Source organism: Canis lupus, chromosome 5 (genome assembly GCF_048164855.1).
Source record: "Canis lupus baileyi chromosome 5, mCanLup2.hap1, whole genome shotgun sequence".
NCBI lineage: Eukaryota > Metazoa > Chordata > Mammalia > Carnivora > Canidae > Canis > Canis lupus.
Genome location: NC_132842.1, coordinates 57,266,708 through 57,285,262, shown reverse-complemented (window position 1 = coordinate 57,285,262; position 18,555 = coordinate 57,266,708). Strand labels below are relative to the sequence as shown.

The window sequence follows — 18,555 nt, the reverse complement described above, 5'->3', positions numbered from 1 at the left end:
TGTCTGGGTGGCTCCATGGTTGAGCATCTGCCTTTGGCCCAGGGCGTGACCCGGGGGTCCTGGGATCGAGTCCCGCATCGGGCTCCCTGCATGGAGCCTGCTTCTCCCTCTGCCTGTGTCTCTGCCAATCTCTCTGTCTCTCATGGATAAATAAATAAAATCTTTAAAAATATATGCATAAGTAGGGCTAACATTCAGCTGCTTTATGCCAAAAAGACTATACAAGTTCTTTACGGCTGACATCCATTCTGATTGGTCCCTCTATCATTCTGATTATCATCCCAATCCATGCCATGTATACATGCATTTGATGTAATAATGTTTTGAACACAAAAGGGAAAACCAAGATTTGTGACTCAAGGGGTGACAGTGAGACCCAGATAGTAAAGTTTCTATCACAGAAAATGTCTATAAGTAATAGGGTACAATATGTGCATACTAACAACAACAAAAAGAGTAAATTTATTGCTCAATAAGCATATATATGGTGCGTCTTAAATGGGGATTAGGGTTGGAAGTCTGTGGATAAGGCAAAAATTTTGTTTTTCCAAAACTGCCCTTGAAAATCCCTAAAATCATCCATAAACTAGCATCCAGAGTATAGAAATCTTCATATCTAAAGATATGTTTTATTTTTTTATAAGTATTAAAACCTGAGGATCACTGAGCTAGAGAAAATGAAGGATCAATCTACATACCAACGCAGGGGCAAACTGCAAGCCTCTACGAGACCTAACCCCCAAATCTCCGTCAGAGACTAGTGGGGCGTTCTAAAGGGCTCCAATTCCCTGTCGGATGACAACATTCTCATAATACTAAAGCTCTATGACCTTACTATATGCTAATAAGTGTGTTACAAGGATCGAAGGAGCAATTTATAAGACAGCATTATGTGGGGCTGGCATCAAGCTGTTTATCCCGCTAGCTGAATTTGAATACAAATATTACCTAATCACGTGGTATGCACACCGTTTTCTTGAAAAGCTGTAGAGAAGATATTAGCTTCCCAACCGTCATTTTCTATTTCAGCTCCAAGCAAGACCTCTCATGCTCTTCTCATGAGACATGGTCTCAAGACCCCTCCCTCCAGCTCTTCTTGGTGGGGTAACACGTGCTGTGCACGATAAGGAGATCTCAGGGGAAGGGTCCTAAGAGGCTCCAGTGAAGCATCACCAGGGCCTCCCTTAGGCTGAAATTCTCAGAGCGACACACCGATGCTGAATATAGTTCCCACATACTCAGGGTTTTTTTTTTAATTTTTTAAAAATATTTATTTATTTATTTATTTATTTATTTATTTATTTATTTATTTATCAATCATACTCAGGTTTTGGAAAGAGAGCAAGGTGGCTCTGAAGCCACCAGTCATGCCTTACCTGGTCAATCACCATACAGTTGGCGTAAACTTCATCGCCGCCATTCAGCACATCAGAGAGCCCGCCTGCAGCAAAGAACGCTGGGGGATGCTTAGGTTTTTTGAAGACATCGAAAGAGTGATCTAGAGGAAAAATGAAAACAAGACAGAAAAAAAACAGACGGAATTTATTTTACACTCAAACTTTACCTTTTTTTTTTAGATTTTATTTATTTGAGAGAGAGAGACATTGAGAGAGAGAACAAGATGGGGGAGGGACAGAGGAAGAGGGAGAAGCAGACTCCCCGCTGAACAGAGAGCCCACCATGGGGCTCCATCCCAGGACCCTGGGATCATGAGCTGAGCTGAAAGCAGATGCCATCCAGGTGCCCCCAAATCATTCCATTTCTGCTTTCAATATCTAATGAAATTAAAATTCATTTCACTTTATCAATAACGTGGAAGCACAGGGGTATACTACAACCCTCAGGGACCAGGCTCTATGCCCCAGACCCGAGACAGTGCGCAGTCGGGCCGTGCTGGAAGGGGATGCGTACTCTTACAGAGAACGTGGCTTCTATTTTAATTACAGAAATGGTTTCTCTTGCTTCCACGTCCTCCGCTTTGTTACAAACAGATGAGGAGGCTCAAAGTTGAGTCCCAAAATGTTGAGGTGCTACGGTATTTGTAGGGCACAGAAAGTTGCAGGCAGTAAAACACAGTGGAGCCAGAATGGTGCCTCATTTCCTGTGACTTTGGCTCAATTACTTAACGAACCAATACCTTCACAGAGTTTCCTCATCTTTAAAAGCAGAATTTCACCATGCTTTCCCTGTCCTGGGGTATGAGAGTCAAATGAGCTCAACCATGTAAAGCACCAACTACACCCCTCGCATTTAGCAAGAGCTCGGTAAATACTGCTGTTACTACATTTTCTTATTAAGAGTTATTTCAAGGATGTTCAATGGGAAGTTACTGGTACTAACCATAAGATGTTATCAGTATTATTAATATCAGTATTAATACTACCTTAGTGTCATATTAATAATGATCAGCACCCATAAATGACTCTAGTAGGATGGATTCGAAATCATACTTGGAGCGAATGTCATCCTCCCTGACAAGTGCTCTCAAGAGGACACAAAAGGAATAGTGTTGCCTCTATTGTATCAGAAACGGCCCTCATCTTGTCCTGTATCACGGCATAAAAGCCAGGTAAGCCCACGGGAGCGAATCACACCAAGAAGAAAGATTAGTAACTGCTGGGCTGCTGTACTACTGCTGGATGACATTATACAAGTCACAAAAATATATCAGTCATATGAATCAATGGCATCAGCTTTAGACTCTATAGCTTAACCTACCTGTTGGCCAGAGAACCCCCCCAAAAATGAGATTTCATCAAGGTCCTCGAGTAAATACGCAGTGTAAATGGAAACTATTTTCTTATACTCACGTCTTCTTTTATGTTTTTATTCATACTGGTAGCACAATGACACACAAGGTCCAGGAACACAAGTATCACCTTTATGATCAATTACTATACGTTTTCATCATAATCACACAAAGTAAAAGCACCTTCTGAGGATTATCAATCAAGAACCCAACAAAATAAATAAAAAAAAATACATACATACATACATACATACCCCAACAAAACACGTGTCATGTGTTCTGAGTAAAATATTTGCTTATATATCATTTTATACAATGTCTGAGAAACAGTCATAAATAACAGGACGTGGCTCTGTGATGCATGATTAGTCCAATTTAACTGCTCTACGATGTTTTAAGCTCGCATACCATAACACCCCAGCATTTCTGCCATCACAGGCGGTTGGTTACCTGGACCACGTTGGGGTTTCATCTGTTTTCTGCATAATGCGATCAATGTTTTAGAAAATGATGTGATTCGTTAACAAAGATGGGTCCATAATCCCTTAGCTCCAATTCTGAAATCTAAAGAGCTCTGGAAAAATCAAAACTCTTCTTCATAAATTGGGTTCACAAACATGTTTGGGGCTAAAGGTGACCTGAACCCACATAGGCCATGTCTAGTTTTTATTTACCTCAGCCGGTATGAATATTCATACATTTTGCTGCAGAAATATTACCATAATGGAGGACGGCACCACCAGTCATATCGCAGGTAAGCATTATGCCAAAAAGATCTGAAAATTCTAAAACAAACCTAATCCCAGCGGTTTCAAACAAGACACTGGATCTCCGTAACATTACAGCGGATATTAGACCAACATTTCCCAAGCGTTGATCATCCCTGTACGAAATTCATAATTTTGTCCTATTATTTGTTTTTAGATGGACTCACTTTTTTCTTTAAATGAATTGTAATAAATAAATAAATAAATAAATAAATAAATAAATAAATAAAATAAAATAAAATAAAATAAAATAAATGAATTGTAAAAGAGACACTTTATCCTCACCATACACAGAAATCCAGCATTCCCTGTCCAAATTGGAAGAGAATTACACAGATCAAACCAGTGAAACTGCCTTCTGACTGAACACAGGTGCCAATCAGAGCCAAGAGCCTGTGAGGGCTGCTTGCTGATTGTCAGGAAGGGAGATTCGGAAAGACTGAAGAGATGGTAAAGACGCAGTGGGGCGAGATGAACTTTCTCCTTGAATCACCAGAAAGATTAAAAAAAAAAAAAAAAAAAAAAAAAGGAAAGGAAAGACCTGTCTCACCATGTGATTCAATGTCGGGACATTGTTAGTGTTAGGTCAGGACACTCGCTTCAAGATCGACGGTGCCCAGAAGAATCTACCTTACACTCCAGAAAAATGACCGAGACGATGGGTAATGACTCCACGGAGACCAGCAATCTTGCTGGCGGCGGGGACGTGACTGAACAAAGTCACAAGACCGCAGTGTCGAAGGAAAAACCTCTGCCTCCCCTCTAGGGCTCTCATCCATAACGTGCCGAGGAGATTTTCTGGGTCACTCAGTGCAACAACTTATAAGATCAGTTCAAAAGCCTTTTTTAGTAGAATTCTAGAGCATTCATAGCCTCCACTGGCCAAAGGGACACCAAAGGATAATCGGATCTGCAAGCGAACACGGACAAACCCAAAGATGACAGACGCATCAGACCTCCTCACCTTTAATTACCTTCAACATCAGTCACTGCAGCTCCTGGGCTTCCAACCAGCAAAATGAGATTTAGGACAGAAAGAAAATAAGCCTTCAAAAATACTTCTAAATATTCACCAGCTACGGAAAGTGGCTAATTTCTCTTTGTCTCCGTCATTCAAAGAAAAAGAAAACAGAAATTCAAAGAAAAAGCTATAATGGCTTCTTTAAACACAAAAAAACACAAAAAACTGGGACACCTGGGTGGCTCTGTGGTTGACTATCTGCCTTCCGCTCAGGTCGTGGCCCTGGGTCCCAGGATCGAGTCCCGCGTCGGGCTCCCTGCACGGGGCCTGCTTCTCCCTCTGCCTGTGTCTCTGCTTCTCTCTCTCTCTCTCAGGCATAAACAAAATATTAAAAAAAAAAAAAAAACTAACTAATCCTTTCAAGATATAAGATAGATTTCATTACTTCCACATTAGTGGCAAATTAAGTGAAAGATGACTGCCAAAAAAAGAGACTATCCTTCACATCCTTTCTCAATAAACATATATAAATACGCAACAAGAAAATGAGCTCTTAGTCTTAAATGATGCTGTTGCTTTTAAAATAGTTTTTCTAATCAAAAAATTGACTTCACAGTTCTGTTGGATGACATTTATTTTTAATAGGTGGTAGAGCCATATTTCTTTTTTTTTAAGATTTTATTTATTTATTCATGAGAGAGACAGAGAGAGAGGCAGAGGTACAGGCAGAGGGAGAAGCAGGCTCCCTGCAGGGAGCCTGATATAGGACTGGATCCCGGGACCCCGGGGTCACGGCCTGAGCCCCCAGGGCTGCCCAACTTGACATGTTTAAAACCAACCCTAGGAGAGTAGAATGCACGGAACATTCCACGTGCCACATGAAGAGCTTTTAAAATGGTGTCACTCTCTTCTTTAAGACTAAGATCAGGTTAAGGAACTTCTGTGAAGTCCATCCTAAAGACGGTAAACAAAACAACAGAGTGAAAGCCCGGGAAAGATTTACCTCCAGGCCTCAAGGAGGAGATCTCGCCACATGGGAGGGGTTGTAACAGAATCAAGGAAGAATGAAGTCAGACAATGAGAGACAGTGTCTCCCAAGAACAAAGGGAGGGTTTCAGAAGGTCTGACGTCCCAACACCCAACACGAAGGTGGCCTCGGGCCAGGTCCTTGAGAGGGTAAACAGCAGGGCCACGGCCTCTCTGCCCACCCCCCCCCCACCTCACGCCGCCATGTGACCGAGGCCCAGGACTCCCTGAGGCCAAAAGTCACACAGGCCTCAGGGATGGACTGGACAGGAGTGGCCTTGGGGCCAAACTGGACTGTGGGGGGCCTTGGGGCCAGAAAGGGCTGGGGGGGGCCCTCGGGGTCAGATGGGGGGCGTGCTCCGCCTGACTGGCCGCAGGGCGGGACCGAGACCGGAGCGCAGTGCCTCCCACCCACGAGGAGGAGGGGAACTACTGGGGGGCTGGCGCCTCGCTCTTCCCCCGAGGGGGCGGGGGACCCTTGGCCCAGAGCCGCCTGGAGCCTCACTCCCCAGGTTCTGCTGAAATGCAGCCCCCGCGTCCCCCTCCCAGACGCCAGCCCCCGCGGTGCCAGCCCTCGCCCACCACGGGCAGCTCGCCTCGGCTGGGCCCGGCGCTTCGTCTCTTTCATTCATTCATTCACTCATTCATTCACTCAGTTGTGCTTTAAACCCAGCAGGCTCGGCGTAAGGAGGGAGGAGTCAGGAGAACGAGCCCCGGACCGCAAGGGTTCAGGTCCCAGCGAGCCCGGGGGTCAGCTCTCCCCGCTGGCCTCCAGGCCGGCTGCTGGCGCTGGTTCCCCTTGGCCTCCTGGACACCCCCCCCTCCCCTCCCTTCCTCCTCCCCTCTCCCTCCCTCTCCCCTCCTCCTCCTCCCCTCTCCCTTCCTTCCCTTCTCCCTCCCCTCTCCTTCTCCCTCCCCTCTCCTTCTCCCTTTCCCCTCTGCTCTCCCTCCCCTCCCTCCCCTCTCCCTCTCCCTCCCCCTTTCTCCTTCCTCCCCTCCCTTCCCTCCTCCCCTCCCTTCCTCTACCCTTCCCCTCTCCCTCCACCCCCAGCCTTTCCTCCCCAGCACCTTCTTCCCAGTCACCTTCTCAACCTTAGCAGCCGCAGTACTCCAGGAGCAATCCTCAAACTTCCCTTTCTCTCTCCCACCCCACCCCTGCAGCCTCCAAGGACCCGACACCATGCACCACCACAGGCGAGGACTCCCGAGGTCCCCGGGCTATGTATCCAACCCAGGCCTCTCCCCTCAGTCACAGCCACCTCTTAACACCTCCACAGAGTCGTCCAGCCGCCACGAGTGCAAAACATGGCTCTAGGTTCCCCCTTTGCAGCCGCTCCTCCCAGTAGCCAGCAACCTGGCCTCTCCCTGGACTTACCTTGGCTGTTCTCCTTTATGACCAAACCGACCCACAGCCTGGCCTGGGCTTACACCTGCAACCCCTGCCACTGTGCTGCCCACCCCTGGAGACCACTGCCCTCCACCTGCTCTCCTTGCTGCTGCTTTCCTGCCCTCGACAACCTGTCCTCCACAACACACACAAGGCAACCGGGTCACGAAGAAAAGCAAGTCACATCTTGCCTTTGCAAAATTCTCCCATGGGTGCCCCTCTCGTTTGGAGTAAAAGCCAAACTTTACCACAACCGGCAACGCTCTCCTAAACTGGTCCTGGGATGCATTTTTAACATGGGCCATGTGCGTGAGGAACATGTCCAAGCAGTTCTCAGATACCACCTGGGTGTCCTACAACTCAACTCTGACCCTTTCCACCCAGAGAGAGCTTTAGATTGCACAGATTAAGTGTCCGGTCCTACAAGGCCACCCACTCCTGAGTTCAGATGCAGGCACAGGTCTGAGTCGTCCCCTCTCTTAATGTCCAGTTGGCTACATCCATCGGGGCTGCCAGGAGCCCCTCTCCTTAGGTCTGATTAACTGGCTGGAGAGCTTCCGAGGCTCGGGGTAACTTTACCAATTAAACTACTGGTTTATTTTTTTTTAATTTTTATTTATTTATGATAGTCACACACAGAATGAGAGAGAGAGAGGCAGAGACACAGGCAGAGGGAGAAGCAGGCTCCATGCACCGGGAGCCCGATGTGGGATTCGATCCCGGGTCTCCAGGATCGCGCCCTGGGCCAAAGGCAGGCGCCAAACCGCTGCGCCACCCAGGGATCCCCACTACTGGTTTATTTTAAGAGGATATGACTCAGGAGGAGCTAGATGGAGGAGATGCACAGGGCGAGGCATGAAGAGTGTCCCCGCTCTCAGAGTGCAAGGCTCTCCTGGTACCTCATCCCCCAGAAGCTCCTGGTTCACTACATACACATGATGGGCTCACCTAGGCCCTGGTCACTGGTGACTGACTCCACCTTCAGCCCCTGGTCATTGGTGATTGACTCCACCTTCAGCCCCTGGTCATTGGTGATCGACTCCACCTTCAGCCCCTGGTCATTGATGACTGACCCCACCTTCAGCCCCTGTCATTGATGACGGACTCCACCTTCAGCCCCTAGTCATTGGTAATTGACTCTACCTTCAGCCTCTACCCCCGACCCCCTCCCCAGAAGCAGGGGTGGGTAGACCTAAAGTTCCAACTCTCTCATCACATGGCTCATTCTCCTGGCAAGCAGCTCCCAGTTCTAAGGTCCAAAGGTCACCTCACTAACTTAACAAGACACGTCTTCATCATGCTTACCATGTAGGGGCCTTCCAAGGGTTTTTAGGAATTCTGTGCCAGAAACAGGAAAAAGACCAAATACGTATCTCTTGGGACACCTGGGTGGCTCAGTGGTTGGGCATCTGCCTTTGGCTCAGGGCATGACTCCAGGGTCCTGGGATTGAGTCCCTCATCGGGCTCCCTGCAGGGAGTCTGCTTCTCCCTCTGCCTGTGTCTCTGCCTCTCTCTGTCTCTTATAAATAAATAAAATGTCTAAAAAAATATATCTCCTCCTATAAATCACAATGTACTACTTACATAACCTGCCCCGCATGCACCCTCACCCAACCTCTCTGAAGCCTGCCAACAACTCTACTCCAGCTACACTGGTCTTGCTGTTTTATGCCTCGGGCCATTTGCACTAGTTGTTCTCTACCAGGACTGTTCTCCCCCGGCTCCTCCCCCATGTGCTGATGGTTTGCTCCCTCCTTGTCTTCAACTCTCTACTCAAATGTCATCCAAGAGCCTCTCCCGTGTCATTAGGTATATAAAACAGCCCTTCACCTCCAGATCCTGCTTTATGTTCCCTTATGCTACAGATCACCACCTAACACCTTATGTGTTTATTGTGTTACCTTCTGCTGACACGTAAGCTCCATCAGAACAGTGCCTCTGAGGACTCTGTCCACTCTATCCCCTGGGCCTAGACCCACGTCGGGCACTTCGCAGATTCTCAGGAAACACCATCTGAAGGAGTGAAGACCTTCTCATTACAAACAGAGACCTTGTACCAGGAAAGCAGAGACTATTTCCTTCTGGCCCCACAAAGTTTCTCAGATTCTGTAAGTTTTCTTGTGGGTTGTCCAGCTATCCTTGCTCTACTCCTGGTTGTGAAAGAGATATCACTTTCTGAGTTCTCTCATCCATTCTTTCGCTCACTCATTCATCCATTCACTCACTTTTCCAGCATTTACTGTGTGATTACTGACTACCTGCCACTGTGCTACTTTGCTGGGCCCTACCCAGGCCCCTCAGCTTCCACGTGTGGCTCTTAAATCCCTAGGCACAGTCATTGCAGACCCCTCCCCTAGGAGGTCCCCCGACAGGTCTCTAACAGCCAGCAGGCTGCCCACCTTCTGAGCCCTTCCTACCTGTTGCCTCTGGGTGTGGTCCTGTGTCATCTACCAGGCTCCGGAGACAGAATCTCTATTTCGTTCCTCCTGGTAGGGCAACTAACTTCCCGGTTGGGGTCTGAGCTAACAACAGACTCCCCCACTGTGCAGAAGGGCGCAGATGCTGGTCGCCCCCACCCCCACCCCCCCACCCCCGTGCAGTACTACCCGACATGCCCCCTGACAGGAGGAGCCCAAGAATGCCTCTTTAATCTCCTCACTTAAAAAAAGAAAACAAAAAACCCCAAGAGATGGCTCTTTTACTAAAGGAATAATGGGAGGACCAAGCACATTTGCAAGGTTAAGGGTCTGGGAAAATCAGAAAAATAAGAAATAAATAAAAATGGAGAGAAAAAAATTATTAGGTCCTCCAAATATCCGCATCTGACCCCTGTTCCGTATCAGGTCAATTATACAAGGTAACACGGCTCTGAGGGCCAAGAGGGATATAGAGCTTACTCTGAACTGGGCGCGACACGATTTCAGGAGCTCACCGGGTCCTCAGAACCACCTTTTGAAGCAGTCCTACTTATTATTTCCATTTCGTAGAGTAGGAAGCGGTGGTGCTTTAAGTAGCCTCCCCAGGGTCCCTTAGTCAATGGCAGCTCTACGCAGGTGCTTTGCTAGCCAGCCCAAAGCACTTTAATAATTGGGCTGACCATCCCATTTGAACCAAAGAAATGGCATTTGAGCAACGTCTGGTATTTGTCCCGTTAGGAAGCTCCACTCACGCTACAGCGTGACCTGGGCCTCCGTGTGTTTGCTCACTTCCCGGGCCCTCTGCCTCCGGGGATTTGTGGCTGAAGGAGGACAGTGTGGGTCTTGCTGAGAAAACACTCACACAACAGCAAAGACGTGACTCTGTTCTGTTAAGCCACACAACGCTCACGATAACGGAGAAAGACCGGAGAGAGAAACTGAGAGGCTAGCCACTACCTGCCGGGTGATGGGGCAGACGTGGTTTCTCATGTCAACTCCTTCTGTACTTTCTAGACATCTAACAACAAGCATCTTTTACACGGAGAACAAAAGAGGAAACGAGTCGTGTCTTCAAGATGTGCTTCGCCTGTGAAGGAGCAGCTGCGGCATCTCAGGCAAAGTACCGGATCGCCGTAAGTCCACCGAGTCCGATGGCCCCTGTGTAACCCAGGGGCTGGGCATGTTTTACGCAGGAGCACAGTGCACCGTGCCCATCGCAGCCACTCGCCCTAGCCCCACGAGGCGTCATCACGTGCGCTGTAGACAGGAGCGCAGCGGCACACCGCACGGGACGGTGACGGGGCCAGGGCTCAGCCGAGCCACACCGCCGGCCCGTCTCACTGCAGGCACCGGCCGCAAATCCCCAAACTCAAAGGGGGCTTGTGCCAAATTCTGAAATTTATGGAGAGTCCTTTCTGCCAAGGGTCTTGTTGTGCTCCAGGAGAATGGAAAAAAACAAAAAAACAAAAACAAAAACAATAAAAAACAATCAAACTCACCCTCACGAGTGAAAAGGAATGTTTTCAGGGGTTAAGTGTTATTCATCTCCTTGCTTATCCTTCCTCTAAGTCTCTCTTAGGATTTTCCTGATATTAGTCTTGGCCTCGCTCTTCTCAGTTGGACTGCAGGTTACAGAGAGGATCCATCCAAATTCCAAAATCATCCCCAGCCCAGGAATTTCCTGTGGGTCCTTAGATGTAAACTAAGTTGCCCTGAAGATTTATGGGAGCACACCGAGACGTGCCTGAGGGAATCCAGGGAACCTCTGTCTCCCAAAATAGGGTGGTTCTCACATTGATGCGAATGCCTAATTCACCCTCAGAATGTGCCTCACCCTCCTGGGATCCTGTGCAAGAAAAGTGAGCCCCTGGGTGAGATGCGGCCTCTCGACAGGCTACGCCGACAGTAACAGCTGAGGACAGAGTGAAGGCAGTCCAGGGGTGCTGAGGTGAAAGCTGTTTTTTCAGCCCTCCCCCTCGGAACAGCAGCTCCAAACCCCTTCAAAATTTTAGAGTACCAAGTTACAACTTGGTACTCTAAAATCAGATCCTAAAAGAAGCCCTATTCTACTGTTTTGAAAGACCTAATTATCAAAATTATCCAAGAAGAAAACAAGCCTTTTCCCTCATAATACACCGGAGGCGCAGGGGGGTGGGAGGAGGGGGAAGAGAGCAAGAAAACATTGTCCTTGGAGAACAGCAACAATTTTCTCCCCCATCTTCCCAAGTTCTCACTCCTAATCACAGTGGCACGAAGCAGTCTTCAAGACAACACACGTCCAGGTGTCCAAAAGGACTCTCAAATGCTTACCTTTTCCCCTCCTTTGCTTCCCCCAAGCTATCAGGGAGATGGTCAGTCGTGTGTTGTACGTGGACCTGTAGGGACTAGATTTAATCAGCAACTTCTTTCCTTTTTGGGTTTTTATTATGATGACTTTAAAGTAATCTCTAGGCCCCATGTGGGGCCCAAACTCACAACCATGAGATCAAGAGTCACGTGCTCCCCTGACGGAGCCAGCCAGGCACCCCAGCAATTCCTTTCCTTCTCGATGCAACTCTCTGAGGCCTGTATCAAGGTAGTCTACAGATGGGGACAACGGGCCAACCAAGGGGGAAAAAACTGACACATTCGACAAACACCAGGATAGAAGTGAAAGACCTCCGACAACCTGGCGGGGCTTTGACAAGACCATTTCTAGTGACTTAGACAAAATACATAAAGTAACTGGTGCGGAAGATGCTCCTGGAGATCATCATCGTAAGGAACTCTACGAATAATTCATATCCTACACAATCTTATAGGAAAACACCAACACATGAAAATGACTGTGTCCAGTTCAAAAGTCACAAGGAGCTCCAATTCTCCAGCACCCATCTCTAGACCTATGTGGTTTTGCTCCCCTCCCTCCCTGCAACATCTTAAAAAGTAACCAAGTTCTACTATCGACAAGGAACTATATTGAACATTCCCCCCCCCCTTTTTTTTTTGAGGGATAACTGACATTAGTTTCAGGTGAGCAACAATGATTTGAGATTTATACATATTGCAGAATGATCACGGTAAGTCTAGTTAACAGCCCTCATCCTAAATTATTTCTTGTGATGAGAACTCTTAAGATCTACTCTCTTCCCAACTTTCAAATAACTCTCACTTATTCTTTGTGTCTTCAACAAGGACATGTGGAATGAATGATGAACGAATGATGAAAGCCAAGTACTGCCTGGCATTCCTCCAAACTGTTCTGGGTTTCTCCTCGTTGGGGAAACTCCCCTGAATCCTCTTCCATTATCCTGAGCAACTGGGTAGGTAAGGACGAAGGACAGCTGGATATGACATTTGTTAGAGTTCATAACCAGGGTTTTCATTGGCAGGGACAGCAGAGATCAAAGAGATGAGACATGTGGTTTCCTTGCCTGTGGGGGACAGTCTGATAGGCCAGAGCGACCCTTGAAGGTAGGTGGGTGAAGGCAGGTGTGATTCCATGTGGGGCTCTGGAGGAGACCACTCTGCAGGCCGCCCCACAGCCTCACAAAGAAAGCCACTGCCAGGAACACTCAGTAGGAGAGTAAGTTCAGGCAGCAGGGCCAGCAAAGACCAGCTTTCCAGGGCTCCTCCCAGTTGCCTACGTGGTGAGAACAGATCCCTAAGATCCCACAGGCCTGTGAGAGGCATAATAATGGCTGAAGAGAGTACTTGTGGCCTGCCATGGAAGCCACCCTGGCACCAAGGGAAGGACCCTATAGCCTAGCTTTTTAGCAAAGCATCTGAGCCAGCAGTCTGGGACATAGGTGGCAAGTCTTCTACAGTATAACAAGGGTGAAGCCAAGTCACTGAGTGAGAATTCACCGGGAGAAATTCAGATGAGCACCAGGGAGAGGATCCAATTGCCAGATGTTGGTCATAGACATCATAAAAGCCCATAATAAAGCATTCATGCCTCAGGACAGAGCCCGGGGCAGCAGATCTGCAGCAGACCCCAGGAGGATGCATGGGGCATTCAAGGATTAGGCCTCCATCTATCCACCACCAATTGCCCCCTACCCTCACCAGAAAATCACATTTAGTACCAGCTTGGCAAGAAAGAGGAAGACCACGAAGGCACTGGAGCAACTGGATATTCTACTTAAAGAGGCTGAACAGTTACCAAGAAGAATGGCTTTTATTATTGCATCAGATCAAGTTTAACACATTAGACTAAAATATACCCTTTCCTGTTCCCACTGCCTGGAGTATAGGACTTGGTAAGAAAGATCACTTCGCTTATGGACAAAACAGAGAAAGACAAAATGAGAAGCATCTGAGTGCAGTGTGTGAGTAAATTTGTAGCAAGATACGCTCACAATATTTGCTGCCTGCTTCCTGTGATACAGGCAGTAGAGGTGTGAAAACAGGGCATCTCGGCTCTGTGTTCAGAGAGTTCAGGGTCTTGGGGCGAGACATTCACTATCAGCTGTGATGCACTAGTGAGGCGGCTCTTATAAAGACGTGCACAAGCCAGAAGGATGAAGTCAGGTGCACACCTGTTTACTGCAGCAGGATTCTCACGAGCCAAACTGTGGGAGCTGCCCAAGTATCCGATGATTGATGAACAGATAAAGAAGATGCAGTAGATACAAACAACGGAATGTCACTCAGCCATAAAATAAATGAAATGTTGTCACGTGCAGCAACATGGATGGAGAGGGTACAATCCCCAGCAAAATCAGCCAGAGCAAGACAAATACTGTATGATCTCATCCATATGTGGAATTTAAGAAACAAAACAGATGAGCAGAGGAACAGAAAAAAAAAGACAGTGATAAATCAAGACTCCTGACTATAGAGAACAAACTGAGGGTTTCCATAGGGCAGTTAGGGGAGGGGATGGGGGCTTAGGAGACACGTATCATAGTGAAACAAAAAAACGTTTAAAAATATTTTGAGAAAAAGAATGATGAACTCGGGGTATTCAGGGTAGTCTTGCAGAAAACAAACCCTCCAAGCTGCATCTCACGGGACAAGTCAGAGACAAGTCGGAGTCAGCACCGGGACCTCAGGGGACAGAACGAGGGTCTGGAACCTAGCAGGACCATGTCACGCAGGTGTCTCTCCCTGGGCATGGCTGCCTGCGCCCGGCGAATGGCTTCCCCCCACCTCCAGGTGCTGCTGCTCCCGGGGGAGGCGCATCCCTCAAAACTCCAGTCTGATGGGCCCCGGGCAGGCCTTGATGGGCCCAGGAGGACTACTGTGAGCAGGATGCCCTGCCGCCAGTACCTGGGAAGGCACGGTCGCCCCGCAGGGAAGCAGCACCCTGGGACCTTGGCCGGAGCAGCGGCCGGGACCCTCGAAATAGAGTCGGGCAGTGGACAGGCGGTGGTCATTGGCACCCGAGCACCGGGCACGTCCCTCCATTCCCCCAACACCGGGAGTCAATGGTGCAGGAGCCTGGGCTCCTCCCGACACCCTGACACACGCTATGTACGTCCCGCTCTACTCGTTCGCTTGGGGGACCATCTGCTTATTAACCTCCACCTCCACTGGCCATACAGGTCCCCGTTGAATCCGACAGGCCTCTCCACCTTGGCCTTCCACGCTCATCTCTCCTGACCCCTCCTATGGGACTCAGCACGTTCCGCCTTCACATATCTCAACAAACCACCACTAGGTCTTGCCCCAAACCGGAGAGGGGGTGCGGAACCCCTGCCCGTCGGGTCACAAACTGGAATAACGCCTTCCTTCTACTTGTAAGGAATCCAAGCTCCTCATCCCCCACCCCCACCCAAAAAATCCATTTCAAACACTCAGCCACCAATGCGAAGAACGAAAGGGAGCCCGAGGGGCAGGCAGTGTGTCGCTTGGCGAGGGGCTCCTGACCCGCCTCCTTCCCTTTGCTGGCCCAGGAAGGCCCCAGGCAGAGCTGGAAATCAAACTTCCCTGCTCCCCCCGCGAACACGGTCCTCGTGGTGAGCCTACGCTCGGCAGCTCATGTCACCTTGGGGTGACGTCGCTCTTCCCCAGTAGGGATTCTTGCGGTGCCTTATTTCCCCCGCGGCGGCCAGCTTCCTTTGGGGGAACCTGGAACTGGACACACGCACGTGGAAGCCGACGTGTGCGGCCAACGGGGCCCCACGAAAGGCAGAGGGGGAAGCGCGGGAGGGAGAAGGCCCCGAGGTAGGAGTCACTGGCCGCTGAGAACCGCGGCCACCTCCGGAAGGTACCTGGGCCCTCCCACCTGCCCCTGGGCAGGGCTACCACTCCTCGCAGCTCCAGCCTGCCAGCTCCATCTTTGGGGGACACAGCTGGGAGCTTCCCGACCTGGAGAGCTCCCCCTCGTCGGCCGTCCTGCCGCCTCTCCCGCTCCCGGGCAGGCCTCCAGACAGCGACAGCTCCACTGCTCCCTCCTGCAGCCTTGGCCTACACCTCTTCTCATGCCAGGAGCCACAAGGCACGCAGGTGGCTGCGCTGAGGCTCTCCAGCCCCGCCCTCGACCTGGGTGGGCACAGCCACTGGCAGAGAGGGACCCCTCAACCGCATCCTGGGTGTAGGGCTGGCCCCTCGGGGATCGGCCTTTATCTTGGACCCCTCGTTTCCCCGCGCTGGGCCTCGAATCCACCGCTGACATGCGGAGGGGCCACCACATTTTTCCATCATACGGATCTTTCATCTTATTTGCATGTCACTCATCTATTTATTCTCCTTCCTTGTTCCAACGGGGTTACTCTTCCCTGAGTGTCCCGGCACGGCCATAGGAATCGCGTGAAAGCTAAGCTGGGACGCCTGGGGTGGCCGGAGGGGGGCAGGGGGGTGCTCAGCAGTGGAGCATCTGCCTTGGGCTCAGCGCATGACCCTGGGGTCCTGGGATTGAGTCCTCCATCGGGCTCCCCGCCTGGAGCCTGCTGCTCCCTCTGCCTGTGTCTCTGCCTCTCTCTGTGTGTCTGTCATGAATTAAAAAATCAAAAAAATTAAAAAAAAAAAAACTCACGAAGCTTCAGGTGCCTTGCTTGCAGGACAGGTGTTACTTATCATAGAGAGTTACTTTGAGAACCAGACCTCCTATATGCAAAGTGCCTACCAAGGCTGACGATTCATAAAGCAGCACATGAATCGTATGGTGACTATGGCTACACGAGATGTAGAGCTACCTACGCCCTCTGAGGTCATGAAGCTTTCCGTGAGGCCCAGCCTCCTTGGTCAACCACAGGCTAGTTGTGCACCAGCACCTGGAGGGAGAGGGTTAGAGAGGCACAGACGTGAGCTGGAGTAGACGACAGGCGCACAAGTCGCCTAAGTGGGTGAAAGGCCCTGGGTCCTGAGGATTTATATCAAAGAATGCATTTTAAAGATTAAAGACTAATCACGGTTAACTTAGGTAAGGTCCAATCCCTGCATTTTTTTAAATCTTTGATTTATAAACATTTTCTTGGTTCAATCTCCTACTGAAACCAACAAAACAAAAGTCCAGACATTCCTGGAGTCTCTGAAGCAGAACGGTCATGGGTTCCAGCCCACAGCCCACCCCAATCATTAACCACAGGGTTCCCGGGACAGCCCGTCCTGAGGCTGCCCATGGAACGACAAGGGGCAGCTTCGAGAGCCCCAGGAGATCTCTGGGGCAGCTTGGTTTTAAATGCTTTCACCCTCCGCACAGATCACATTCCCTTCTAGACACGGTCACTTCCAAAGGCCCTGCTTCCGAGTTAACCCTCTTTTCTTCCATCTGACAGCACGAGGATAAGCAAGCACTAGATTCACTTTGTAGCTGGTGTGCGAATTGGTAGGTTTCTACTAATCTAGGTTTCCCTTTTATCCAACTCTAGCTCCGCAGGTCTCTAACCAAACCAGCCACGTGTATCCATCAAAGAGCAGTGATAAGGACAGGATGGAGTGTTAAGAGACTGAATCCTAAACAAGGGGGATCGGGACAGAGAAAGCATTATTACAGCGAATAAATGAATATTTCCAACAAAATAGGTGAAGTTCACCTAATATGGCGGAAAATTCCTTCCTGATGTTCCCTCCAAGTGACCAGAACTTACCTTGTAAGAATATGTGTCGGTGCAACTAGAAGGATGAGCAAGAAATACAGGCCACCACGGTTTTAAAGACTGACAGAAATCATGGGATCATATCCTGTAAGAGAGCGGAAACCACCGTCCTGGCACTAACAAGCCACCGGGCTAAAAATAATATGGTTTCTTGGGGTTTCTTCCCCTGACACCGAGGTGGCATAGCTGGACCCTGGGAGACGTGGGATCCATTCTCAGGACTAACAGCCCTACAAGCAGGGGCAGGACATGCCTGCTTCCCCGCATCCTGGGTGACAATGCCTGCCCTTCTGGAAATGCCTGTTGAACCCATGAATAACCCTCTCCAGACCCATCACACTCATCTGTAAAATGAGGCAGGGGGACCAGGTCCTCCCCAAGGCCTGTGGTTCTGGGACTCTGGCTACCCAATAGTGTGGTCGGACCAAACTAGGCCGTGATCATCTAACGACAAAAGCAGACAGGGGACACAGACGGCTCCTAGCTGCTAACCAACGTTATTCCCACTGGTCATTTATTCGCTGCAAGCAGTTAATTATTTTCAAATCCCAAGTACCTGCTTTCACTTGAAGGGAGTTTGATTTAAGCATAGCTATGTCATGACTCTCTGCTGCAGCTCACACTGGCTGTGCTCCAGTTTCAGATTTCAAAGGCGAGCGTGATTAATTCTCTCCCTCCAACGCCACTGGGCTCTCAAGCTCCTCCACGGGTCTTGTAATCATTAATCCCACATCTCTCTCCAGGTCGTTTAGGCTACGCAGGCCCCCAACTACATGGGCATCCGGTCGGTGGGCCACGCGCAAAAACACATGAAGATCATTCCCCGAACTGAAATGAGTTACGACGAGCGCAAAGACGGTCTTAGGGAAAAAAAACAGACGGTCTTAGAGAACGGCAACCAGCCCTCAAGCAGTCCTCCCCGGGCGGGAAAAATATTCACTCCAAAGAATCGATGACATGGTGTCATCTCCCCGCTTTCAGAATTTGGGATTTTTTAAAAAAATTATTTGGAAATAATTTCAAATTTCCAGGAAAGACAGAAGAATGGCACAAGGAACCCCAACGCATGATCCTTCCCGAGAAGTACCGACCGTTAACACTCGGATTCCACTTTCTGCGTGTGTCCCGGCTTGCGTTTCCATGCGTGTGCATGCCCTCCCTCCTGGGTAAAGCCTTTCCCCACCGAACCATTTAATGGAAAGCTATAGCTGTCACGGCCCCTTC

General features: G+C 49.4%; 1 protein-coding gene across 21 annotated transcripts in view; it reads right to left on the bottom strand.

Moving 5' to 3' along the window:
* Positions 1-18,555, bottom strand: part of ARHGEF28 (Rho guanine nucleotide exchange factor 28) — a 288,373-nt gene that overhangs the window by 100,231 nt on the left and 169,587 nt on the right. For 19 of the 21 annotated variants that reach the window (XR_012031376.1, XR_012031375.1, XM_072826802.1 and 16 more), the window contains one exon: positions 1,377-1,498. Coding sequence is in view for 19 of the 21 variants with exons in the window: in XM_072826802.1 (XP_072682903.1) it covers positions 1,377-1,498 (122 nt within the window). In the remaining 2 variants the exon portion in view is untranslated. Of the gene's footprint in view, positions 1-1,376; positions 1,499-6,762; positions 6,783-17,322; positions 17,800-18,555 lie in introns of those variants that run through there. The other 2 variants (XM_072826814.1, XM_072826817.1) reach the window with 2 other exon arrangements.